The sequence below is a fragment of the Panthera pardus genome, unplaced genomic scaffold (genome assembly GCF_024362965.1).
Source record: "Panthera pardus isolate Hobbes unplaced genomic scaffold, ASM2436296v1 HiC_scaffold_24, whole genome shotgun sequence".
Lineage (NCBI taxonomy): Eukaryota > Metazoa > Chordata > Mammalia > Carnivora > Felidae > Panthera > Panthera pardus.
Window position 1 is genome coordinate 11,758,237 of NW_026526810.1, and position 27,393 is coordinate 11,785,629.

At 51.3% G+C, this 27,393-nt stretch overlaps 1 protein-coding gene across 1 annotated transcript in view; it reads left to right on the top strand.

Annotated features, from left to right (window-relative positions):
* The first annotated feature begins 3,031 nt into the window (after positions 1–3,031).
* Positions 3,032–27,393, top strand: part of ALDH1A3 (aldehyde dehydrogenase 1 family member A3) — a 39,221-nt gene continuing 14,859 nt past the window's right edge. The window contains exons 1-9 of the mRNA XM_053888775.1: positions 3,032–3,282; positions 8,396–8,500; positions 10,483–10,623; positions 15,121–15,250; positions 16,268–16,329; positions 18,547–18,675; positions 20,242–20,355; positions 22,534–22,636; positions 25,296–25,480. Coding sequence (XP_053744750.1) covers positions 3,184–3,282; positions 8,396–8,500; positions 10,483–10,623; positions 15,121–15,250; positions 16,268–16,329; positions 18,547–18,675; positions 20,242–20,355; positions 22,534–22,636; positions 25,296–25,480 — 1,068 coding nt within the window. The 5' untranslated portion in view covers positions 3,032–3,183. The remainder of the gene's footprint in view (positions 3,283–8,395; positions 8,501–10,482; positions 10,624–15,120; positions 15,251–16,267; positions 16,330–18,546; positions 18,676–20,241; positions 20,356–22,533; positions 22,637–25,295; positions 25,481–27,393) is intronic.

The window sequence follows — 27,393 nt, forward strand, 5'->3', positions numbered from 1 at the left end:
GAGCCTGAAGCCTGCTTCGGAGTCTCTCTGTCTCTCTCTCTCTCTTTGTCTCTCTGCCCTTGCTCACTCACACTCTGTGTCTCTCAAAAATAAGTAAACATTTAAAAAGAAAAAAAAAGAAAAAGAAACTGAAGCTCCACGTGATGAAATGTCCAAGCCAAGAACACACAGCTGGAATCTCGATCGGGGATGGGGTCAGAAGGGGCTGGACCTCTGGTACCTTGGCATTCAGGCAATCTCTCTGGCACCCAGACACCCAGTGGCGGACTGTGGGAGAAAATGGTCCTTCCACCTCCCTCAGCAACTGCGGTCACCACCTCGGAGGCCAGGACCTCAGGGGCTGACCCCTAACAGGCATATCCTAGAGGGTCACTGCTCCCATTCTGTACCCCTAGCTTCCCTGTGGTCTATGCCACTCCAGAGACATGGGGCCACAGGCCACAGGTGCTCACTTCGATGAAAGAACATACAGAAGAAGGTAAGAGAAATCCCTCCTCCACAGTCTGCACCACCCACCCCCACACAGTCTGGCCTTGGTTTCTCCACGGCTGCCGATGTCTGGGGCAAGTATCTGCATGCCTCTGTTTACTCACCTGTAAAATGGGGAGAAGAGCATCTTGCCTTCATCCCTCCCACTGGGTGGCAAGACAGGGGAGCAGTGGCAGCCTGCTGGTCTAGACAAGTCTGGAACCAGGCCCATTCTCCTGATCTGTTCCCGGGGAGCTGCCTGCTGTGTCTGGGTGCTCTGCTCTGATCCCAGCCCCCCAGGATCATGTGGGTGGCTGTCAACAGGAGGAGCTGCAGGTGAGGTGGTCAACGTCACTGCAACTGGCCCCCGAGGCCAGATGCTGCAGGTCACAGGGGCGTCTTTGGGTGTGAGTTGAGGTGGCCTCTGTGTCTGACTTCATGATGAGCAAGATGGCAGCTGTCTAGCTCCGAGCAAACAGGCTCCACTCTCTGAGGGAGCAGAGTTCTAAGCCCCACCCTGTTTGCCTCCACCCAGACAGCCAGCAGTTATTTAAAAAAAAAAAAAAAATTAATGTTTATTTATTTCTGAGAGAGACAGAGTGAGAGAGAGGGAGAGTGCATGAGTGAGGGAGGGGCAGAGAGAGGGAGACACAGAATCCCAAGTGGGCTCCAGGTTCTGAGTTGTCAGCACAGAGCCCGACGCAGGGCTTGAACTCACAGATCACGAGATCATGCCTGGAGCTGAAGTCAGACGCTTAACCAACTGAGCCACCCAGGTGCCCACCAGTGGTTATTTAATAAACACAGTTGCTTCTACAAATCTTTAGACTTTTTTTTTAAAGCCTGGCACAAGTGATTTAAGTTCAACCATCCAGAGTCCCACAGAAACTTCTGGAATGAGAGTTCTGTTTAGAGAGTTTCTCAAACTTGCAGGCTTTGTCGTGCTTGGTGCACCCACCAGCCTTGCACCAAGCACGACAAAGGCTGCTAGTTTGAGAAACTCTCTAAACTGGGGCCTGGGCCCCAGTGCAGGGAGAATGTGCTGCCAGGACCCTGCAGGCCTTCCTGGGCTCAGCATCCAGCCAGGGGCCCTGACATGAGACATCTACCCACAGTTTTCCAAGAGCTGAATGGGGGCCACGGGGCCAGTCAGGCAGGGCAGGGAGCCCAGGGACTGGGAGGAGCATTGCTCCCCGATGCCTCAGTGTTCATGAGCCTGGCATTGAAGACAGACTCACTGATGTGGGTCGGCCCTAACCCACAGAGGGGACCCATTATCCCCTTCCCCTGCATCACCTGTGTGTTCTAACCCATAACAGCATCGGACCCTTTCACCCCCAGAGGGCAGGTGTTATGATGAACAGTTTGTAAAAGCTTAAAAGCTTGTTTACCTCACTATTCAGAAGGACACACAGTAGCACTGCAGTGAGGAAAGGGAGAGGGACGCTGAGACCCGCCAAACCAACAGAGCATCAGGACATTAAGACACCAAGGAGTGCCACCATTTCCGGTCTCCCCGTTGAGATTACTCACAGAAGGAAATGGACTGAGGGGCTGAGCCTAACTGGGGATTAAACCACTGCTTTTGTTGCCGAGTTCATGCCCCACATCATTGTTCCAGAAACCCGAGGTATGACAAGCATGAGAAGCCACTTCCATGTCTCAGATGGGGCCCGGGGCAAGTCCCTGGGGTTGGTGGAGCTTTTCCCAACGGGCAAACCAGGGGGAGATGAATATGCCTCGGCTTCCCTGGGAAATCAGGAGCAACCTACCAGACAACCGCCCAACTCTTAAAACACAAAGCTGCAAAGATCTGATGTGATTTCTCTCTTTGTTACTTCATTCTTTTAAATTGAGGTATAATTTATGCATCCGAAAAGTCCAGGGCCCCTGCTGCAGGGCGGTCCGCGCCTGTTAAGGACAGAGGCCCAGCTCGCCAGAGGAAGGGCTAAACGATTTTCTTGCCTTCTGGCCCTCGGCGTGTGAAGCCCCAGGGCCTCGGGGAAAGTCCTGGCCATCTGGGCCAGCAGGGCCCAGGAGGCCGTCCCAGCAAGGGGCCGAGTGGGGCGCGGCGGGCGTCTGTCCTGAGAGCGGGGACCTGGCGACCGGACTCCAGGCCCAGGCACGTGGGCAGCGAAGCGGGGCTGCCCCGTGGGGCGCCCCGACCCCGGACGCGGCTCAGGGCCCGAGGCGGGGGGGGGGGGGGGGGGGGGCGCATTACCGGAGCGCGGCGCGCCGACCGAAGTCAGCCGAGTGCGCGGAGCGGCGGCGGGCAGGGGGCGGCAGGTGCGGCGGGGAGAGCTCTCCCGACTCGGGGAAAGGGCCGGGCGCTGTGGCCCTGGCGCCCCCGCTCCCTACCCTGGCCGGCTGCGGGAGCTCTGGCACTTCCGGGGCCCGGTGGCTCTTCGGGGGAGCTCCTCCAAGGGCAGCCTCTGGGGCGGGGGAGCGCGCGCGGCGCGGTGGCCGGGCGGGGGGTGGCCGGGCTCCCGCAGGGGCGGCGGGCGGGGTGGGGTGAGGCGGGCCGGCCCCCTCCCCTCCTGCCCGCCCTCCCTTCCTCCGGTCCTGCAGCCAATTAGACGGCCCCCTTGGGCGGGAGGCGTGGGTCTCTCCATAAAGCGGCGCGGAGCTGTCACCCCGCGAGCAAGCTGCGCACCATCCAGGCCGGAGCCAGCGCCGCAGACTCGGGCGCCTCGGGCCAGGGAGCGCAGAAGAGCCATGGCCACCACCAACGGGACCGTGGAGAACGGGCAGCCGGACAGGAAGCCGCCTGCCCTGCCGCGCCCCGTCCGCAGCCTGGAGGTCAAGTTTACCAAGGTAAGGTGGGCGCCCATCCCACCCGACGGTCGCCTGGCTCTGAGCTGGGCAGTCCGGCCCGGGTGGCGGGGATGCGGAGCCAGCAGGCCGGGAGCCCCGCCGCTCCGCTCCGAGGGTGCCGGGCGCTGCGGGCGGCGCGCCTTCAGTCGAGTTCGCCCGGCGTTCCCGCGACCGGAGCCTCTCCGCTTGGGTCGGGCCCTCTCCAAGCGGCGTCCGGCGCAGGACATCCCCGGCGGGAGCGCGTCCACCGCGCATCCCGAAGGCGACTCCGCGATGTGCCGTCCCAGACAGGCCCTCGGGCGGCGGGGCTCAGCGCTTTAAGCCACCGAGCCTGGCGAGGGAGGCTGCGCAGCGCCCGTGCGGCTCCAGGCTGCCACCGGCGCGGCCCCGACGTGCCCTTGCAGGGCCCGCTTTGAAGGCGAGTGGAGGTGCGGGCCGCGGCCCCTCGGGCCCGCCGGTCTCCCGCAGACCCTGCGACAAGGTTTCCGGGGACGAACGGGCCAGGCTTTGGGAGGGTCAGAGGGTGCCTGAGAACACCGAGAGTTGGTCACGGAGCTCGCGCTGCACTGGGGACCCGCCACTTGGAGACTCCAAAACCATGTCATCGGGAGCCAACTGGAGAGACGTCGTACCTTCCGAGCCTAGCCTACCTGGCTTACCAGCAGAGCGAGGGGAAGTAGGAAGGTGAGCCCTGGTGAAACTGCCTTGGAGCCCAGAAGCACTGGTGCTGACAGACGGAGAATGTGTTCCCGAAGGTCTCTGAACTGGGCCTGGGAAGCCGCGCTGGTGGCAAGGCCCCGCCGCACCCCGTGGAGTCTCTGCTGGTTTGCGCCGGGCTGGGAGGCCGGGCGTCTGCAGGGCGGTGAGATCACCTGCCTAGGGCAGAAAGGAAGATGGCGAGGCCTGGAGAGCCGGCCGCGGAGGGCTGCCGGGAGCGCGTCCCGTGGGAGGACACGGAGAGGCTGTTTGGAGGCCGTGGACACGGGGAGCGCTGCAGGGTCGCAGGCCGAGAGCCTCCGTTGGCATCTCTTTCCCCAGCTTTCCCTCCTTTTTATTTTTTAATTTGCATCTTATCCCTAGCCCCCAACTCCAGCTGACACAGCACTTAGAAAATTCCCCCCCAATTTTACTTTCAAAAGTAGCAATTATGCTTCTCAAATAGTTTTAATCAAGCGGAGAAAGTTGTAGGCCACTATGTGTGGCCTTCACATTTGGGTCTTTTGGCACTTAATGTCAGCTCTGCCTCAGATCACATGACATTTAAATTAACTGTTTTCAGAGGGCTCTGTAATCAGTGGAGACACTTCACCATAAACGCTGGAGATTATTTTTAATGTAGTTTCCGTAAGTAGTATCAGCTTTGGAGCGAAAAATTCCACCACACGCTCTGGGAACATAAGAATAGTACCTACGTCTTTGTAGATCGTTAACACTGCTGGTGCTTGCTTGCCTGTTGGTGGTGGTGACGTTTGGTTTTATTTTTGTTTTGTAAGTTTTGGGCTTTTTTTTAAAGGAGGCAGAACCCAGAAATCACCTATGTTATTGTCCTTTTTCTTTCTGCCTTTTTGAGTCCTATCAGAACAAGGAAGCCACATGGAATGTTTCTTTCTCTGCGATTCTTTATGGCCCTTTACAAGTGTATATAGAGAAGGATCTTAGAAGATTCACAGAGCGACCAGTCTGTTGTCTTGCTGGGCACCCCCTTTTTCTTAGTGGAACAGAGCAGGGTATGTGATTAAGGCTGAGAAGAGATGGGGAGGGGGAGGCTCCAAAGAACCTGGAGACTTAGGGGCTCCCAGGTGACGATGGCTGCTGTGGCCTGATGTCAGGCCACTGTACTCTCCTTCCCTGTGGAGGGTAAGGCCTCTGCCTGTTTTGTCTTTGCAGACCCACCACCGCAGAGGCCTACTGCTAGCACCTGCAGGGCCCAGGCAGCCTGTGTGGTGGTGGCTGAGGGACAGCAACCCTGGCGAGCAATGCTGAGGGAGCCTCTGGCTGGAGAGACAGCAGAAGGGGCCTAGGAAAGAAGCAGGAGACACAGAATTGCAGAATCCATCGAGGCCCGGGGCAGGCGGTGGGGAGGGGTGCAGTGTGTGAGCCAGTAAAGGCCTGTTATTTTTCAAACTTGACTCATGGTACTTCTTGCTAATGGAAGAAACGGCGGGTCTGAGCCCCAGCCTTGGGGGTGCCATTTCCTAGGGTAAGGCCAGTTTCCAGAAGGACGGCCTTGTCGGAACTTCCTCATTTGTTCTCCCGTTTTAACACTGGGCTCTGCTATGTGACCCTGGTGTGAGGGAAGGATCCCCTTGGGCACCCCCTCCCAGATTCAGAGGATACCAAGCTCTTTCACTTCAGGGGGACCCTTTTCTTCCCTTATAAAATTTCTTCCGGTAACAGAGATTCTCCTTAAGAGTTTCTGGTTCACTAAAACTCCCGTTTTTATGATCTCTTTTGTGAAAAATAAACTGCCCTCAACTCTCCTTTTCTGAAAACATACTCCTCTGAGTTTAGCCGAAGTCCAATGGAAGTTACTGTAAATGGCGCCAGCACACCTCCCTTGCACGACCCCCGTCTTCTCCACCCGGGACCCAGGTCTCCTCAGAGCAGCTGTGGTTTTCCAGCTCAGTTCGGAGAACACGCCTTTCTTCTTCAGGAAATTTCGAGTTCGCCTACAGCTTGGTGTAACAATTTCATACCTCTGTGAGGTTTATTTGATACCAATTCACAAGTGGAAGAGAACATTTTTTTTTTTTTTCTGGAGACTTTCTCCTTATTTGGGGCTCAAGACAATACAGGCAGCATAATTGGTAAGCCACACTTACTGACCCCTTCTTTATTTGTGTTTTTGTTTTGTTTTCGTGGAGAGAAAATCAACAGTTAGAAACCACTTCCAAGATTACTTTACTAGTGTAGCAGGAAGAAAAAAAAATCTTGCTAAATTGGCAACATTGTGATGGGAAAATATGGTCAAAGTTGAGGAGTCTGAATGTTGTTGTTGTTGTTGTTGTTGTTTTTTAAGTTGCTGGTTAGGAGGGACTACAGACCAATGTCATGACCTACCAAGTAATTTTTTTTTTTTTTTGGAGGCACATGCTTGGAGATGAAGTATAACAGACATCTGATCGTTGCAATCTGTCTCCATCTTCCTTATTTATATTCTCTTCTACCGTCTTCTCATTTCCCTCCCCCTTGGAATTGATACCAGGAAGGACCCAGAATCAGCAGTTTTCACTAACAGTCTCTATTTGCTAACCCACGAAATTTCATCTTCCGACAAATGGCACCCCCCCCCCCCGCCCGCTCTGGCTCTGCTTTCGTCCCTGCGCTAACTGAACCCCTCTTCCCCACTTATTAATTTCTCGCTGTTACCGAGTGATTGCTCGCTGGATGGCAAAAGTGAACGCTTGGATTTGGTTTCAGCTGGAAGAATAAACCTGTAATTGTAGCCTGGCCTATTCCACGTGCTTCCCTGGGGGCCTGGCCTCATGTTGAAGAAGCTGAGCTTCCAGAAGTCAGACAGGCACGTCCTACAAGCAAGGGATGCCCTCAGCCCTGGATTCCACATGGGGGACAAGGTGCCTCTACCCACCTGCCCCGGCAAGAGTTGGCCTTCTGTGCTTTGTCCCCGCCAGGATGAGACTTCCCTGCTTTCAGAGAGAGTTACCAAAACGGTCTTCCCCCAGCAGCTTCGCAGAGCGCGCTTCCTTCAGAGTGAGCTTTGGAATTTTTACAGCAGAGTCCAGGACAGAGACCGTAATCAAGCCACGCACAAGCTGGATGAGATGTCGCTCTGCCTGCCTATCATCACTGGGGAGTCAAGTGTTCCTAATGAATAAAATTCACAGCAATTGAAAATAGCCCTTGGAGTGACACAATTCTTTGAAAATTAATGAAAGGGAAGCAAAAGATACGCATATAGATGTAGAAACGGACTTGGATGAGCTAGCTTTGTACTTAGAAATTATTGATGGAAATGCTTCTAAGGTGTCTTACCCACATCTGTGACTGGGGTCTTTGTGACGCCATGATGGGCTGTGATGACAAGGCTGTCCCAAGCTGGTACAGCAGCAGATCATCTGTCCTCTCTGGGTTATGGGGGCCTCCACGCTGTCAGAACGTGTTTTGTATGTTAGCTGTCACCTCTGTTCCTCATTCCTTTCCCAAAGCCCTCTCTTTTAATGTGGTGCTTTTTTAAGGTAGTTAGCAGCTAGAGTAAAGTAAGAGTAAATAGTACATACATTTCAGCGTGGGAACTTTGTGAATTCCTTTTCGTGTGCTCATGATGTCTTTTTATTTTTAACATCCTTCTTCTCAGTTGTGTTCTAGGTAATTGAGGCCCCGAGCTAAATGATTTCTGTGGGTTAATTCCTTGGTTCTAGATATAGTATATGTGCTGCCAAAGCGAGCACTCCTTGGTTCTAGATATAAATGACTATTTGCTACATCTTTTCGTATAACCAGACCATTTCCTAACCCAGATATTTATCTTTGTATTCCAACACTGGCTTTTATCAAGCCCAACATGAACATAGACATTTTAAAGAGAATGGGGGAGGAGTGCCAATGTACGTTTAACAAAGATTAGGGATTATGGTAAGATCCTTGTAGAAAGCCAATTCCTTGGCAATCTGGCTGGGGGTTTCCGCAAGAAGGAGGCAGAAGGGAGTGCTCACTGCCGACCTACCCTTCAGGGGTAGGTGATTCCTTGGCACTTGTAGGTCCAAACTTATTTAGTCTTCGCCCAAACTCTATGAGGGTGTTGGATTTAACCTATACACGCTAGCCATTCTTCCATGAATCCATATTAATTCTTTTTAAAAAGAGAGAGACAACATTTTAGAAAAATTCTAAATGACTTTAGTTTCATTATGACAAAAAGTAATTCTCTGAGAATGCATTAGAAGTTAGGAGACTTGGATTCTAATTCTGAGGGTGATCCGGGGTGGGCGTGGGACTCCACCTCCCCTCCAGATCTCATCTATAAAGGGGTGGGCGAGTGGGTAGGTGGCGGGGGGGTGGGGAAAGGACAAGACATTACCTAAGGTCCTCAGCATGTTGGAATGATATGATTTTGATTTAACCCTAATGCATTACAACTTCCTTTCCTGGTTAGATATTCATCAACAATGAATGGCACGAATCCAAGAGTGGAAAAAAGTTTGCCACATATAATCCTTCAACCCTAGAAAAAATATGTGAAGTAGAAGAAGGAGATAAGGTGAGTGCTCCACCTACCCCCCCCATCCCCCAAGTAATTAAATTGCTGATAATTAAAGGATAAGGAGGCAGTTTGGCTCAGTTGTAAGACAGAACGGGCCTGTCCTCCGGGTACGACCTAAGTTAGCTGCTTCCCAGACACATGGCCCAGAATGGGATCAATTAGGGACAATCCACTGCAAACAGTCACTCTCCTTTGATAGATGTTTCCCCATCTATAAGGATGACCTCAGCTTTCCTCAGCACAGGGATAAAGGAAAGGTTTTTATCAATTATTTGAACCTGGAGGCATTAAAGAATCTTTCCAGAAAGCATTTCCGGCTGGTGTGTTTCACCCAAATGCAGCATTCTGGCAGGAGACACTTTAAAAAAAAAAAAAAAAAAAAAAAAAGACTTGAAGGGAAAAAGACTCAGTGGCCAGATTTCTCTTCTGCCAGAACCTGAAATGATCATGTAAAGCTATAGTCTTTATAACTATTTATAACAACTATATAACCGTAAAACTATATAATTATGCATATATATCTATGTCTTCTGGATGTGTCCTTGATACGTTTCAAAGCCGGAAAGTATCTTTTAAATATACGTGCCATTAGAAGAAATGTTGAAGGTAAAGCTTTTCTAAGGAGGGAAGGGAAATTGAAACCTCTCTTCCACCACTAGAGTAATCATCTGATGTTCTTATAAGCGTATGGGTAATGTCGAATGTGGACAGGGTGAAAGACATGTGTAAAATAGGCTTGAATTTGATCCCACCAGTAATAGTTCTGTGCCAGGCAGGAAACACAGTGGTTCTACCTATACAGACCCTTCTGTGTGTAGTGCTTCAGGCTAAGCTGTGTTTACAAAGATAATAGCATCGGGGAGCTCGTCTTTATATGATGTCAGTACATGGGGTGGCTGGGGTGTGGGGGCACAGAGCAGGATTCCCAGTGGGTGATTCCCAGGTGCATCATTACACAGGAATCAAGGAGGAGAATGAGATCCCTGCCTCAGGCTCTGGCTTTTCTCTTGGTCTGTGTGAGTGCTCTGAGCCCGTGGAGTCAGAGGCTGTCCTGTCCCCTGTGCCTGGAGAGGCTCTGGCTCCCAGAGCCTAGAACAAGGAATTCAAAGTCTTAATATCTCCTTTGCCCAAGTTTTCAGTGGCCTCCAAGCATGCTTTGGAGACAGAGAATCTTGGTGGTGTCCCCCTCTTGATTGCATCCGGCATCACCTTCCTAGGGAAATGAGGCTCTGAGGGGCCTGGGGGATTGCCCATCAGCAATCAGACCCTTGAACTCATTTTCCTGAAATAAGAATGGGTGACCTTAAACAACTCTAAATAATTCTCACCTCCTTCCTTTTACAAAGAAGTTTTGATTATAATTCTATGGGTGCGCAGAAAATCCAGTTCCTTGTCTATAAAATGGTGCAATACTTCTGCCCCCAGGGGGGTAGGTGAGGCTGAAGGGAGAGAAAAGTTCCAGATCCTCCCCATCTGTGGACTTTTCCGATGTGGTCAGTTCCCAAGAAGCACTCCTGCCCCATTCTCACTATGGGACCAGAGTCCTCAGCTTGAATACAATGCCAAGCTAAAATAAAAAGACAGACATTTCCCCACCTAATTGAATAACTGCGGGAGTGTGTGTCCAGACTGAGCTAGCAAGTGGAAAAATCTTTTCCTACTTGGGTCACCAAGAAAAATAATTAAGGTCGGTAGTTTTAGAAACTATTTTAAAACGCTTTTATAATCAGAAGGATGGTTCATGCTTGGCCATTGTAGGAATCTTGAAAAAGACCTAAGATGTAAAGAAGCAGAAAGTCACGCTGAAGCCCCGAAGAGGTCCAGAGATTTGAAATGTAGCTGCCATTTTCCGATTGCCACCAACCCCCTTCCTCTGCTTGTGTGATGGAGGCAGGTCTCTGCTGTTCTCCAGAAGGGACAGCTGAGTTCTCCCAAAATGCAGTCACAGCAAAAGATGATACACTCACTCTGGTTTTCAGCCCGACGTGGACAAGGCAGTGGAGGCCGCACAAGCCGCCTTCCAGAGGGGCTCCCCGTGGCGCCGCCTGGATGCGCTGGGCCGTGGCCGGCTGCTGAATCAGTTGGCTGACCTTGTGGAGAGGGACCGCACCGTCTTGGCTGTGAGTAGGCGCGCGTCGGCGGGCAGGTGTGGGACGACTGGCTGGCCTCACAGAGGGGGCCTGTCCCCCACAGAGTGTGGGGGAGACCCAGGGCGCTGGTTCTGTGTGGAAGTGGATGCGTTAGGCCCTTTGAGGTATGGCTCTCTGGCAGTAGGCACGTGTCCACGCCCTCTGCCGTCACCTGTTTGGTTTTGAAGTCAGACTGTTGCCCCCTGAAGTTCACATTCGGGACCAAGAAGTTGCCTGGATGCAGTTCAGCTGCGTTGGCGGTTCCCAGACTCAGAGTCACAGCCAGCCAGTTGAGCTAGGCCATAACCTGGCCCTGCACCTGTATGTTTATGACATTAATTTTTTTTTCACATGAGATCTCTTTCAAAGTTAAGTTTAACTTCCTCCTAAGTGACAATATCCATGACATTACAGATTTAATGTGCTGGTGTATATATTTTTTGAATATTTATTAAGATAAATGCTGCCATTCAACATAGAAAAAACTGTTCCCCTATGACTTAAAAATCAATTCGGATCCCGCCTCTGCCACTTGCTAGCTGCGTGGCTTTGGACAAGTTGCTTTACTTCTCTGAGCATATATTTCTTTGTGGAAGATATCAGTAAGAATTGTATTTAAATGTTGTGAGAGTGCTCCATTTAAAATCCTTAGCAGAGGTCCTGGCATGCAGTAATCACTAACTAGATGACAGGTATTATTGGTAACAGCATTCCTCATAAATAATGAGGAATTATTCCTCATAAATAATGAGGAATTATTCCTCATAAATAATGAGGAAATAATGAGGGTATAGAGCTTCTCACCCAGCTCTATACCCTCCTGGCCAGTAATTTCTAGTAATCTTAGTTCTGCTGCTGCAAAATGGGCACATGAATTCCGCCCACCCCATGAGGTAGGGCTGCTCCGATCAGACCGGACTGTGAAGGCAATTATAGGTTGTAAATGCATTATTCACAGGGGTCCTAAGACCTTCCTTTAGTCTTGCAATGAGTGAGCAGAGGAAATTTCAGGGCCATCTCCTGCCTTGAAGTCCTCTGCACCCTCCACATGCTGCCCTCCTATGGCTTTGACTCCTGTTTAAAACTTGCTCCAAACCTTGAGGCCCAGTTGGTAGGGGAGAAAAATCTCCTTTTCAGCCTCTGATTTGGAAAAATGGTTCTTTCCTTTCTTGATCGGGTGTCTGTAACGAGCCATAGAATATCTACCGTCATGGAGAACAGCGTCATCCAGGACACTGAGATTGTTTTTGTCCCTGGATGTGTGTTTTGGGGGTGGAGGGCTCAAGAACCCTGCATCTCAGGTCCTGCTCTTAGGTGCAATGCCCAGAGGGTGTGTCTGCACAGAGACCTGAGCTCTCCTTCCTTCCTTCCTTCCTTCCTTCCTTCCTTCCTTCCTTCCTTCCTCCCCAGTCGGCCCTTGCCCGGTATGTGTGCCCCAAATCCGGGTGAGGGGTGGCTCCCTCTCAAGGTCAGCATTTCTGTCCGAGGAGCCTCTGGTTTCTTCCTGCAACGAAAGCCAGCCTCAACTCTCAAGCTGCCAGACTGGCTTTTTCAAAAACATTTCTGTTTTCACCCAGCATGAGCTCATCAGTCTGCAATGTCCGTGGGGACTAATAGCAGGCGGGAGAGGATGTGCCCTGGACACCCCTCCCCACCCTGTCCTCAAGTGTCAGTATCGTCTTAGGGAGCAGTGGCCATAGAACCACCTTCGCCGGCAGCCTGCTCCACGGGCCCGGCAGGACTGGGTCGTGATAGCAGACGGAGCGAGTTGCCTGTGTTGTCGGGACCTGGCTGTGCACGAGAAACAAGATCCGGCTCTTTGCCACATCGTGAAAGGAACAAGAGAATTAGTGGGAAATATGTTTTTCAAACCAGGACCACATCATAGGAAAATACCCTCACCCTCCACCTTGATATGGTTTTCTTGCATTTTCATGCAGCGTAGTGCTTCTTTCCATCATGTTCTCTTGCCGGCTCAGTGGTTTTGACAGAGCTACGTATTTACTTCTGTGTTCAATGTTTAGAAACAGATGTGGGCGATCCAGCAGCCCCAGCTTTCTCCCCCTTCCTGAGGCACCTGGGGCCCAGACTCTGGCTCTGTGGGTGCTCTCTCTGGAAGCGCCCCAAATAGAGGCCCTCCCTGTTGACTCTCTTTTCAACCCAAGCCCCATTTCTGGGCCTCCTCATTTTCAGCCTTGGAATACTGACTCGGGTGAAGGGACAGGTTCCTTCGCACTTTGCCTCGTTCTTTAGTATCTGAAGGTTACGATGCATTCGTTTTTCTGAAGGCATATTTTTCTCTTAAAATGCTAGAGGAAGTAAACGCAGGAGCGGCTGCGGTTCACTCCTGGTCCAGCCACAATAACTGTTTACAAGTCCCAATCAGTAGCTAACACTTGATATCTCAGGTTCAACCCCGTACACTCATCTGCGATTCTTTTTCTTTTTCTTTTTCTTTTTTTAACGTTTCAAAAGAATTTCCTGTCTAAACCTATTATGACCCTGGTTTTGCTTGGACAGATTCCATAAAACCAACCTGGCAAATTCATGTCGTCCCTCTGGGAAGCAAAGTGGCCCAAGTTAATAGTGACAGCTAGCCGATGCTTGCCGAATCCTCACCATGTACCAGGCCTGTGGTGGGCATTTGGCCTGCGCATTCATTATCCCGTTTCAGAGATGAAGACACTGAGGCCCAGAGAGGTTAGGTAACCTGTGCAAGGTTATCCAGCCAGAGGAGGTAAGCCAGGACTGGAGGCAGGACTTCCATACGATGGTACGCCATAGTCTTCTGCCTTTCTCCTCCTTGTCCCATCCCAGAAAAAGGCCAAGAATGATTCCCTCATCCCATCGACAGATATGCAGATGCCGTCAGGAGTAGGCCCATCCTGGACTTTGGGGCGTTATTTGCAATGCTTGGGTTTCCTGTGGGAAGATAAAAGTTTCAACATGGAATCGATAGGAGAGTAAGGGACGGCACACTGGATCTTACGTTGGCCTCACTTGGTCCCTGAACAGCATCCGCTGGGGGTGGGACACACCCCAGACCCAGACCAGCCCTGTCATCTTCAGCAACTCACAGTCCTCTCTCTTCAGTGTCCCCAAGTAAGGATTGCCCAAAACGAAGCCTCCCGAAAGGAAGATGATCATGATCATACAGCTGTCACCGGCAACAGTTAACATGGCACTTCCTGTGGGCGGGCCCTGCTCTAGCCCCCCCACTAGCCCCATGAGACAAGTACTACTATTAGTAGTAGTTATTAGTATTATTGTTATTATTATTATGATTATTCTCCTTTTACAGATGAGGAAACTGAGGCAGAGAGGGATTCAGGGGCTCGCAGTTCAGCGAGGGAAGCGGTTGCTCCTGTTTAGAAATGCTTGGAACCCCAGTTCTGACAGAGCTGCCCCGAGCACCCTGTGTGGCCATTCTCCAATCTTCCCAGATGCAAATGTCTGGGGGCAGCCACCTCAGGAGTGGTCACTATGCCGGCTGGAAGTTTGATGCCCTGAATTCAGTGCCACTGACCCGCTAGGTGACCTTGGGTATCACCTGGCTCCGTTAGCCATGGTGTCGGCACCTCAACGTGGGAACACAGGTGTCAAGCTCAGAGATGAGGCACACACAGGTGCACGTGGAGGGGGCCTCTCTTCCCTAGTAAGTCACCCTCTCACTGCATCGACGCTAAAATGAGAATCCAGCCCCAGGCTATGTGTCAGGGTGGCCACTTCCTGCAGAGATGGATGAATGGATGACAGGCGGTCTCAGCGCTGGACTCAACTGGGGCCGCTTGTCCAAGGGACAAAGGGGTTCTCTTAAACCCCGGCTGGAAATAGAAAAGAATCCGGACCATTGAGTGGCTGCGCACTCGCCCTGGGTAATCACCTCCCTCACTGCCAAGGGCGAGCCTGCTCCCTTCCGACCGACAGCGCATCCGGCTTGGGCAGCCCAGTTGGGGAGGACTGCGCCTTTGGCTGGTGGCACTACCCTTCGGGGCTCTGTCACTCTTTCCACAGCCACAAGGGTCAGCCTAGCCAAGAAAGAAGAACCGCATCCCCCCTTTTGTCAGAGGAAGCCAGCTTTTGTCCAGCCTCCCCAAAGCCTAACCTTCCAGGAGCTTCCTGGGAAATGCACAACGTGTGGCCAGGTCACAGAGCGAGACAACTGTGCTCCAGACAGAAGACCAAATGCTACCGTGTCCTCCTTCCCAGTGAGGCTCCAGATCAGACTTCTATCCACTGTCCTTCACGGGGACACCTGCCCATGCTCTGGCCAGCCCCCCAGATCAAGGTGTTTTGAAGGGAAAGAAATCCTCGACCGTCTGAGATAGGTCTTATGGGAAATGTGTGTCTTGCTTTCTGAAGGGACACACAGAACATTGCACACACAGTGTTCTAGGGCTGTGCTCTCCTCCCCTGTCCCCTGTCTTTAACAGCCCAACAGCCAAAAGGGAAACTATGTCTAAAATAGATGTTGTCTTCATGTTGCAGACCCTGGAAACGATGGACACAGGGAAGCCATTCCTTCATGCCTTTTTCATCGACCTAGAGGGCTGTGTGAAAACCCTCAGATACTTTGCAGGGTGGGCTGACAAAATACAGGGCCGGACCATCCCCACAGGTGAGCCAGTGCAAGACTCCTAGCCTCATCTGAGCCTTCTGGGGGCCCTGTCTTCTCGTCACTCCAGGTAGCATCTTCATGGCACCCCTGGTTTCCCCTTCAAGGCGCCTTCCCTGTCCCCAAAGGAAATGGTGCTGTGTTGATTTCTTCTCTTAAGGAGTTTTTTCTTTTTTAATTCTTTTTTTAATGTTCATTTATTTTTGAGAGAGAGAGAGAGCACGTGCGCGTGCGAGCTAGTGGGAAGGAGACACAGAATTGGAAGCAGGCTCCAGGCTCTGAGCTGTCAGCACAGAGCCCGACTCGGGGCTCAAACTCACGAACCGTGAGATCATGACCTGAGCCAAAGTCGGAGCTTAACCGGCTGAGCCACCCAGGCACCCCAAGGAATTTTACTTAAAAAAAAAAAAAATGTTTACTTATATTTTAGAGAAAGAGAGCATGAGTGGGGGAGGGGCGGTGGAGCAGTGGATCCAAAGCAGGCTCTGTGCTTATAGCACAGAGCCTGATTTGGGGCTTGAACTCATGAACTGTGAGATCATGACCTGAGCCAAAGTTGGATGCTTAACTGACTGAACCCCATCCAGGCACCGCCCCAGGAAGTTTGCTTTTAAAATTGAGTTCAAGGGGCGCCTGGGTGGCGCAGTCGGTTGGGCGTCCAACTTCAGCCAGGTCACGATCTCGCGGTCCGTGAGTTCGAGCCCCGCGTCAGGCTCTGGGCTGATGGCTCAGAGCCTGGAGCCTGTTTCCGATTCTGTGTCTCCCTCTCTCTCTGCCCCTCCCCCGTTCATGCTCTGTCTCTCTCTGTCCCAAAAATAAAATAAATGTTGAAAAAAAAAAAATTTCTAAAAAAAAATAAAAATAAAAAAATAAAATTGAGTTCAAAATCACTTCTTTGTAGACTAGACAAGACTTGGAGCTGATCCCATTGTGGGCTTCTGGGATTCTTGTTGTTTTGCTACGTAAAATCCTTAACCTAGATTAATCCCAGTGTGTTCTCCTCCATGTAACCTCTTCCAGATGACAACGTTGTATGTTTCACCAGGCATGAACCTATAGGTGTGTGTGGAGCCATCACTCCGGTAAGTATGATGACTTTTCTAGATAGATCCATGTAGATCCTGCCCCACTCCCCTGTAGCCTTTGGAACCTGTTTCTGATGTGTTTTGATTTGATCACATCAGCATTAACTGAGCATTTGCTCTGTGGCATGGAGTTCAGTGCTTGAGAGTTATCAGGATAGATTAGATCCCGCTCCTGTTCTCAGGGGGCCGACCCCAGGAGCACAAGAGAAGGCACCATGGATTCCAAGCAGAGGGCTCAGGAATAGCAGGCTTAGCCTAGAGCAGTAGTTTCATAAGCCAGCCTTGAAGGATGAGAAAGAGTGGTTCAATAGGAAAGTGGGTTTTCTAAGCAGCAGGAATGGCCTGAGTGAAAGTGTAGGGTTGTCTGGGCTACTTGGAGGGCAAGGACAGCTGGTGAGGCCACACTTAGATGGGGACAAAGTGAGGAAGAGGAGGTGTACACATCAGGTGGTATAGACCCAGTGGGCTGTGGCTGCCAAGGGCCTGGGACTTTATTCACCTTGCAGTGAGGAGCCTGGCAGGAGCCAGGGAATGCGGTAATGCTGCCCGTCTGTTGGAGGAAGCCCCGGGCCACTGCAACACCAGGGCGGGAGGCTGGGCAGACAAGTGACAGTGTACGGAGAGGATTGGAAATGTGCTCCCAGGGACGAAGGAGATATGTGCACTCAGTAAACGGTTGAGAGTCCACTGTGTGCCAGGCATGGCACCAGGGTACCAGGTACTGAAGACCTGAAGGAAAAGGGTCCAGCCCTTGTCCCTGAGAAACTTGCAGGTCACTTAAAAGGCTGAGGGGGGTATCCCCGCCAAGAAAATGATAAGACAGGAAATATTTGAGGACCTAGCAGAAGCATGGATTTGAAAGCTCCTAAGGACGTAGAGTTGGTGGAGTTCAGTGGCTGATCAGAGGTTGGGGGTGAGTCCTGGCTGGAATTGGGTGGATCGTGTTGCTGGTTGACTTGAAGAAGACGGGGGGAGAAGTAGGTTTGGGTGGAATGAAGTGAAAGATGAAGGTAAGTCTGGGCAGGTGAGGCAGAGGGGCCAGTGGGTCCCATCAGGCATTTGCATATTTGGGTCTAGAGCTCAAGAGAGAGGGGAGGGCTGGAGCTACCCACAGGCGATGGTCAGAACAAAGGTGTTCCCACCCATCAAGTTGGGAGGGGGGTCATCCAATGAGGGGTTGTAGAGTGACAGGAGAGGACCTGGGGCCAAATCCCAAAGACTATCAGGGGGTCCCGCTGAGAAGTCTGAGCAGCAAGGGTCAAGGGCATCCCAGGAATGGAATACGTTCCCAGACATTGATCATTCCTGTGATCAATGGGGTCACCTCCTTCCTTGAAATTAAACAAGACAGAAACACAGCTGTTAGATTTGCTCACCAACAGTGTTGTTGGGAAATTTGGGTGCAGCGGGAAGCCCCACTGCCGGGGCTTACAGGAGGGGACCTGGGCACGTGGGCACAGCTCTGCCAAGAAGCTTCGAGGAGAGGGAAGGGAGCTGCTGGAAGCAGTACAGGCCAAGGGAAGGTGTGGCTTTGCTTGTCAGATGGGAAGGAGGATGGTATTTGCATGCTAAGGAGTGGAGATCCAGTAAAGAGGGGACCCCAATCATTAGGGGGGAACCCAAAACAATACCTGCCATCATTTAGCCAAGCATATCGACCCTTGGGAACTGAGATCTTATGTTTGTTGTCTATGGTAGGAATTCCAGACAGAGCTGGGGAAGAAATATATACATATAGCAGAAATATAAACATACAGCAGAATCCTCTTTGCAAAGACTACCTATTAACATCTCCCAGAATGCAGTTTAGGAAGCACTGGCCAGGAATGAGTTTCTTTTTCATTTTAATGTTTATTCATTTATCTTTGAGAGAGAGAGAGAGAGAGAGAGTATGAACTGGGGAGGGGCAGAGAAAGAAGGAGAAAGGGAATCCCAAGCAGGTTCTGCACTGTCATCACAGAGCCCAATGTGGGGCTCATCTCAAGAACTGTGAGATCTTGACCTGAGCCGAACTCAAGAGGCAGGCGCTTTACCGACTGAGCCACCCAGGTGCCCCAGGAATGAAGTTCTGATCATTGCCGTCCCGTGTTACCTCTTATGCCCCAAATCTAGACCAAGTGAAGCAAACCTTCAGGGAGGTATCGCGGGGCCTCCAGGACAGGGGAGTAGGGTGGATCTAGACCCTCCCACGAGTTCCTCTGTGTTCTGTTGTAGTGGAACTTTCCTCTGCTGATGCTGGTGTGGAAGCTGGCCCCGGCTCTCTGCTGTGGGAACACCGTAGTTGTGAAGCCAGCGGAGCAGACCCCCCTCACGGCCCTTTATCTGGGCTCTCTGATCAAGGAGGTAAGGCATCCAAAAGAGAAAGACAATAGTGTGCGTTGTTGATAACATTTCCACTCCCAGGCACCAGGCCACCGGCACCAGATAATGCTGCCCCATCGAGCTGGGCTGCGGGTGACAGTGCCAGCCTGCTCACAGCTGAGTGGGAGGAAAGGGCTTCTGTGTCTCACTTGGCAACTGTACATTCTTTCTCCTGCTTGCGGTCACTGAGCTAGAAGAAACTCCATTCCTCCCACTGATCCTAATGAGAATACTTAACTCTTATTATGGGTTCAAACCTATGGTTGAGGAGCAAATGTTGTGTCTAGAGAATTTGTAGGAGGGGCACTTGAGAGGGAGCCAAATATTTGGGGGTTCTTCGGTCCTTGCATTTGTGGCGTATGAAATGGTCTGGTTTTCTCCCGGAGGGACGGTCTTGCGGGCTCCCACGGAAGCGGCTGCCTGAGCCGGGCCCACTCACCAGTGCTCTTGCTCTCCGACGACCGTCCTCTCCCCCGGAACAGCCACCGTTCCGGGAAATAAGCCGCCCAAAGAAACACCTCCTTCCAGACACACCTGGCAACATGCTTCAGTCCTTCTGTGCCCAGCTTGTATGCTGCAAAGAGGTTAAAAAAGAAACAGGAAGGGAAGAGGGATGGGAGAAAAGATCCATTCATGTCACTTCTCAGCTGGGCGAATACGACCAGGAAGCGTGACATTTACCGCTTAGAAGTAAGGCTGCAGCAGCGGCCAGGAACTGACCAGTTTCCCACTTTCCTTTGACTGGTGATGTTGGACATGATTACATAATATTCATGAGACTGACAGAACTGGTAAAACACAGCCCCTAGGACAACTAAGACTCAAGCACCATGTCCTAAATTCTTCCCTTTTAAAATAATGTGTTTTAAGAGCATTAAATATTAAATTAATTAAACATTTGTTAAATAGCATCCTCCCCCCCACCCCCCACCGACCTCATTCACTTGCGGTATTCTTGGTTAATAAAGAGGCCTCAGATGTGCAAAGCAGGAGGCATGAATGTGGAAGAGATGGCAGTCCCCACCTTGAGGACCTGCCAGTTTGGGGTGTGGCCTGAGAGCTTTGAGGGAGTGATTACACTGTTGCCATTTGGAACATTGATGAGGTGGGTTTAAAAAATGAAAAGCTGAAGGTCATAGAGGATATTTTGCAGGTGCCTCTGAGCCTTGGGGCTTGTGAGCAAGGTATCTCTCTTCTCCCAACACACACATAGACAGTTACACACAGACACACTCATGCACACGCACGTGCACACGCACAGAATGGTGCTCGGCTGTGGAGGCTCACCGCCGTTTTGGTCAGAGGCCCTTTTGGGTTATTAAGTGCTGCCTGGAAGGAAGGGTGTGCACCTCACCCTGGCCCAGCCCACACACTGGCTGCATGGGGCTGGGCCCTGGGGTGGACGTATGACCCAGGCCCTGGCTTCCCAGTGAGGGTGCCGCTGGGCTCGTGGACATCCTACAGCGGTTGGCCTGTTGGCCCAAGCATGGTCTGTGGTAGACGCTGGTCCGTTGTCCTCCTCTGAATGCCACCTCAATTTCCATCCAGGTCGGATTCCCTCCAGGAGTGGTCAACATCGTGCCAGGATTTGGGCCCACGGTGGGAGCAGCCATGTCTTCTCACCCTCAGATCAGCAAGCTAGCCTTCACGGGGTCTACAGAGGTAACCTTCCTCACTGGCTGTGGGCAAAAGTCACTGCATGATCTGAGACCTGGGAACTTTTCCTTTGAGGAGCCGAACTATGGTTTATTATCCTTCTAAATATGTCCGTGTTATTTAATACAGAACAATCAGTAAAAATAATAACGTAATAATAAGTAAATAAATAAAGTCACTGGTCCAGTTTCCAAACTAAATAAATGTCTAATAGAACTCAGAAGCCTTAGAAGAAAAGATTGGTAGATAAGATAAAATAAAAATGTAAAACATCCAGAGGACAAACAACATCACAAATGAAGGGAAAGGATAAATAGCAAGCTGGGAGAAAACCAGTTATAATTCATGCAGCTCTCCGAGGCTTAAAATCCATAATATCCCTAAAAATCAAGGGGGGGGGGGCGGTGCAGAAAGCACACTGAATGATAAGACAATGGGTAATTCAGAAAAGAGAAACACCGAATGTCCAATAAGCTTGACCTAAGTTCCTGGTTTTGTCTGACATGCAAAATCCAATGAAATTCAGATTCTTTTTTTGTCCATCAGATTGGTAAAAATTGGAATCCAGTGTCATTGACGTTACCAGGAAATGGGCACTCACCCACCCCAGTACCAGGATGCAGGGCAATGTTGCAGCACTGACCACAAATTTGAAAGCGTCAAACTTGTGCTCCAGAAATGCCATTTCAAAGCAACTAGTTACAGAAATATTCCCCGTATACTGTCAGGTATACGGTATCCATTCTGTACGCCATGTTGCAGACCCTACAATAAGGAAAACTGTCCCCCTTCTGTGATTTCCCACAAAAACGTGGGAAAGTATCTTCAGGACGATCCCACTGGTAAAAGCATGGGTGTGGAGAAATAGAAATCGTTCATAAGGGTACCCAAGAAATTCTCAATTGTGGCCACCTCTGGGCAGGTCCTGGGCCACAGGGTGAGGGGAGATGAGAACTTCCCCCCTTTTTAACTGACACACATATGCATGTCAAATTATTTTTTAATATTTTGTCCTTGAGAACACTGAACACAGAATAAACAGAATAAACACTGTCCGTGCAGTGAGTGTCTCCTTCTTCCCCCTAAGATTCGTCCAGCTCAGAGCCTGAGAGGGCAGTACCATAACCACCCTCCTCTGCCGGCTGGGGTGAACCTGCTAAAGAAGCCTAGTCAGAACCGAATTGGGGCCCTGCATGGCGTCATAACAGCCGGGGGGCACTCAGCATGTTTTCCTACCCTAAGTGCCCCTGTTCCGTCCACCTGTGAGAGCACCCCTCAACCCCACAAGGAATCGCCAGCCCGTGGCAGACTGGTCTTGCTGTGGTTGCTCTCGGGGGACAATCACTGTCACTCTGGAACTATTCCAAGCATCATTCCAGTCCAGCAACCGTGAGCTGGACAATTTTTAAAACACACTCACACTCAAGTTTTGGGGAAACGGCCTCAGCCCTAGAAGAGCCCAGCCCTGCCTCTTGCTAGCTTAGCTGCCTGGTTCCAAGCCTCTGTGTGCACATTGGTCTCTGAGAGTCTTCCCAGCTCTGAGTGTGCGGCACCAGCTGTGTGACGGGCCCAGCCTGGCTTCTAGCAGTACGTGGCTTGATAAGAGAGACCCGTCAGGGACATGAAGGAGGTTGGTAGGTGGTCCCTCTGTTACTGCACAGCGCGCCCATTCTCTCCCTCCCCCCTGGGGAAGCCTCAGTCTTGAGTCTGTTTCCAGAGAATTGGCCCTTTCTCATCCTGAAGGTCAGCTTCCCTATTACCCCAACATTTGGAGGTTCCCTGAGATTATACCACAGAGCCACACGGAACCACCTCCCCTACTGGTGGGGGCTGGTCCCCTCAGGCCCCTTGCCAGACTAGCAGGACCAGCCTGCTGCCAGGATGGACAGGCACCAGGACAAGCGGGTAGCTGGCTGTGCCCCTCGCCAGCTGTGTGGCTGTGGGTGAACCGCTGGGCCTTCCAAAGGCTCCCACTCCACCCCTGTAAGTGGAACAGTTTGGACCAAGGATTCCAGTGATGTCAAGATCTGATGCATGAGATGCAGGGAGTGGGAACACACTATCATGGCCCGGGGCACCTGGGCAGAGAGGCAGGGGAGCCCTGGGCATGCTGTGCTCACTGCCTCCTAGGCTGGAATGTTCAGGCCATCTGAGGTTTCATCTGGTCTGTTTTTTATCCTGAAGGTTGGAAAGTTGGTTAAAGAAGCCGCCTCCCGGAGCAATCTGAAGAGGGTGACACTGGAGCTTGGGGGCAAAAACCCCTGTATCGTGTGTGCTGATGCCGACCGTGAGTCTCTCCCCTTGTGGGCATTGCTGGGGCTTTACGGGATCCATAAACCTCTCCCTGTTTCCTTGCCCAAATTCAGGACCAATTGAGACAGACAGACAGACACACACACACACACACACACACACACACACACACACACACACAGGCTGTTTTTCCACCTTGGGTTGTCCTGCCATAAGTAGGCAGATGGAGATCAAAACACCAGTTTTATTGCTGATAGAAAGCTGCATTGGAGGAAAATATGTCCCATGTGGTGGTGGAGAGGCTGCCTGTTTCTGCCTTTGAAGATTAAGTTTACGTCGCCTGTCCCTGCAGAGCTGGGGCCATGGGGAGCAAGTCCAGATTCTTCTCCAGAGTCCTGTGTGCAGGGAGGGGGCCAAGACAAGGAGGAGCAGGGCAGATGCTCCCCACTCACAGGCATTAATCACTCTACCCTCACAGTCAGTATTTCCTACAGTGCTTCGAGGCTCTCCGAAGACTTGAGATGTTTCTTCCTCCTTTGTCTCAGGCCTGACAGATGAGAGGACAGTGGCAGCTGACCCTTAGAATTACCTCCCTGGTCTGAGTGCTGTCTCTCTCCCTCCACCTCGAGAAAGCAACCCTGCCCAGCTGCTTGAGGGCAGTTTGTGTCTTGCTAGAGCTTCATGGATGCACAGTATGAAAATAGATGCTATTCTTGGCTGCTGTGTCCAGAAGGAGGAAGAAAGGGCCACATCGGGCATTCATTCACCTGCCGATAGGGTCAGCCGCCAAAAGGTGTCACTTCCCAAGTACCCTGAAGCGCCCTAAAGAGTAGCCTCTCCCACCTGCCCACTGGTGCCAGAAATTCCTCTCATGGAAAACAAAGCCTTCCATTCCACGCTCAGATAAGGTTGGAACTACAAATATCCCTGAGAAAAATGACCCTAGCCCAATATCTTGCTAAGGTGTAAATGACTAATATGACTTCCTCTCCTTGAAGCTGGCTTTCAATGGGAGAGTGGCCTGAGGGAGGAAACAAGCTTCAAGGAAGTAGAGGGAAGCTGGGCATGAAGACAGGACTCGTTTTTCACCTGGATTGGTAGCCCTTGTGGGAGCATCATTAGTGTTGCTGATGGTTTCTGGAGCCACATGAAACAGTTCTGGGTATTGCCACATTTGGGCTCCCCAACTCCAATCCTGAAGAGCCAGGACCCCTGTTTTGCATTCTTGTGCCACCATATCTGGGTGCCCCGTCTGCACCTCAGCTCATCTTATTACCCCCTCGGTGAAACAAACAAACAAACAACAACAACAACAACAACAAAAAACTGCAGCTAAAACACAAAACCCTTCCACGTTTGAGGCTTGGTTTTACAAGGGTCATAAACACCCTATGTAGCCATTTCCTGCTTCTCATCCAGGCAGCACCAGTCCACAAAAGTAAATTCAGACATCGCTGGCATCCAGACATAGTGTCAATGGTGACATGCCCCCATTCCCCACCACTTGCAGCCATTACCCCTGGCTCCTGTCAGGATGCGGGAGGGGCAGTTGGCACAGAGGGTCAGGGAAAGCCAGAACCTTACGGTGCTGTCTGCTGATCCAGAGACTTCTACAGACTGTCCTGCTGGAGAGCAATGGCTCAGTTCTCAAAGTGGAGGCCAGCAGTCCTCAGAGCTGCCCCAGAGCAGTGCTGGGTGTCTGTGGATCACCTGCTCATGGCAAAGCTGCATGTCTTAAGCAGCAGTGTGTGCATTGGAGGGGTGGGGGATGTGGAAAAACCAGCTAACAGTGGAGCACACACAAGAGGCCATCCTGTGAGCCCTAAAGGGAAACCCACTGAGCACTTCTTTTTCATGAAGCACATCCCCAAAGGTTTTACTTACTAAGCACCCTTCTAGTTTTAACTCGGTGCCTGCTCTCCAGTTCAGATTCAGCCCCCATGAGGCAGGATCCCTGCTTTCTTTTTTAACCCATATAAGTTCTACATGGAGTTTATGCTGCTTAGTAAGGCTTCATAAGCAAAAGAAGCTTGCTTAATAGGACTTGATAAGTGAAGGAAGCACAAGGTGGAAAATGTGGGCTGTCACCAATTGGGGGCGCCTCGGTGGCTCAGTCTGTTAAGCAGCAACTTTGGCTCAGGTCAGGATCTCAGGATTCCTGGGTTCCAGCCCCACCACCGCTCTGTGCTGACAGCTCAGAGCCTGGAGCCTGCTTCGGATTCTGTGTCTCTCTCTCTGTCCTCCCCTCCCCTGCTTGTGCTCTCTCTCTTGCTCTCAAAAATGAATAAACATTAAAAAAAAATTTTTTTAAGCTCTCACCAATTGGCCTACATCCAGACTTACCAAAGGTTAATCTATAGAACTGGGGTCCTCCTGAGAGGGGGAGGGGAGGGATCCACGAGCAGGTGAACGGAGGGGGGTGGAGGGGAGGATTACTACAACTCTCCGAGTTCATTAGCATAGTAAAGAAGTCCAGCAGTCCCAGGACTCACTTAACCCCCCACTCCCAGTGCATCAGAAAATCCCTTTTCCCATCCTCTCTGTTGGGAAATGCCGAGAATAAAATTAATTTCTGAAACGCAGCCATTCCGGGGCCTGTTTTCTTGCGCCGGCAATTAGAGTTGCAGCTGTCACTAGTCCGGCCCTAACGACTTAATCGCTTCCTCTTGCCCCCGCCGCTCCCCTCCCTCCAGTGGACTTGGCGGTGGAGTGCGCCCATCAGGGAGTGTTCTTCAACCAAGGTCAGTGCTGCACGGCCGCCTCGAGGGTGTTCGTGGAGGAGCAGGTGTACGCCGAGTTCGTCAGGCGGAGCGTGGAATACGCCAAGAAACGTCCCGTCGGAGACCCCTTCGACGTCAGAACGGAACAGGGGCCCCAGGTAACCTACCGATGTGTGGGAACCCTGCGTTGCGCGTCTGGAGGCTGGACCAGGCAGCCCCTTTGACCACAGCCCCTTACAGCTCTGGCGCTTTTTGATTCCACGGTCCCTCCCGAAGCAGAAGGGAGGCTGCTTGCCTCCTGAGGCTTTTGTTGAGGCGCCATGGAGGGACAGTGCAGTCCCACCAGGTCTCTGTGGGCTTCTAAAGTGGGAGTGGACACACACCCCTGTTTGTTGCTCTTTGCAGCAAATAATGCCAAGCTCAGGGCCTTGGCAGGAGGGAGGCGCTCCCAGATCAGAAGGCCTTATGCTTGCACCCTCCAGCCAAGAGGACCATCCAATTTTTGAGCCACCAGGATCCCCAGAGGAGAGACCCAGGCAGAGGCTGTCTGACTTGGCTGGTTTCCCTACAAAAGAGGGGTTGTAACCCTGGGCGAAAGGCAGCAAAGTGCAAGCAGAGGCAAAGTACCCAGAGCAGTCTCAGCCTCCGGGCCCTGGAGCTCACATGTGCTATAGGACAAGGTGACCGTCAGAAACCAAAGAGTCCCAGTGGAGAGGGCTCTGGGAACCAGGATGCCTCTCTGGGCGGGCGGAACATGTCACTGGAGGCCTGGTTTTCGAAACTAACGGCAGGATGAAAATGATCATAACCACGAGGTTTAATAACCTCTTTAAAAGGGCACATCCTGTATCACTTTCTTGCTAATTATGCAGTGCTCGCAGATGGATAAATATTTAAAAGAGGGCAGCCTGACCATCCCATGCATTACTGAAATAGAGCTCAACAGCAACCCACTTTTCTCGTAGCCAAAGTCCTGCCCCAGCCACGAAGTTTCAAATCACGTGTCAAGACTCACCTACTTAGGTCTATATCCTGGGAACTTGCTGCTTACCCACTGCAGTGGCACCATGTGTTTACATGGGAAGCCATGGATCTGAGTGCAAGTTTGGCTCTATGACTTTGAGAAAGTCCCAAGCTCCTTCCAAACCTCAGTTTCCTCATCTGGAAAATGGGAGTAATGGATGAATATTATGAGTATTTCAAGGCACCCAATAAGTCTTTATTTTTTAAGGAGGGGAGCCGAGCATTAAATGACAGCCTCCCTGATCTAGGTAGCAATGAATGTCTGTGCATGACTTCAGGTCACGTCGGTCAGGTCTTGCTTGACCATCCCGTGGGGATGATCTGGCTGGGGAAGGGGGAGGACCACGTGGAAAAGGTGCATTTCTGGCCACAGTGCCCATCCTTGCCTTTTCCTAGCCCACATGCTCTGTGGCTCCAATGCCATGTGACCCTGGTGGAGAGAAGCATCTCAGCTTGTGGCCAAAACTCCCCACCCTGCCAGACCTCAGCTCCAAACCCAGCGGCCAGTGACACAAAGTTGTCCAGTGGCCTTGGTTGGATTTCAGGTCTGAATGCAAACATGGCCACAAGTCATTATCAAACCCACCGTCATTGTAAAGCTAATCCAGACTCCGTGGGAAATATGTGAGCTGATCCCATAGTAAGGAAACCCTTTCACCCCATCATTATTCATAAGTCTCTTTCCAAGGCTCCAGGCTTGACTTTTGAAGCCAGATACAGAAACCTCTTCCAAGAGAGCAGATCCAAGCAGAATGGGTGTTGATTTCGTCGGTGCTTTTGATGCTGCTGCTAAAAGTCCTTTTGAAAGCTCACTTAAGCCGCCTAACCTCAGCATATTATTTTAGGACACTGTTGGATTTTTTTCTCCCAAAGTGCTTTTTCATCTATGGTAATAAGATTTTTACTCAGAGAGGATTTACAGCTGTCCAAATAGTCAGTCCTGTCTGTCTCATGCCTGTAAAACAGCTAGCTGACCTAGATCGGTGTCCACTGCAGGCAGTTGCTTTGCCGAATGCTCCAAAATCTCTTAGGTTTATTTGGCAACGAG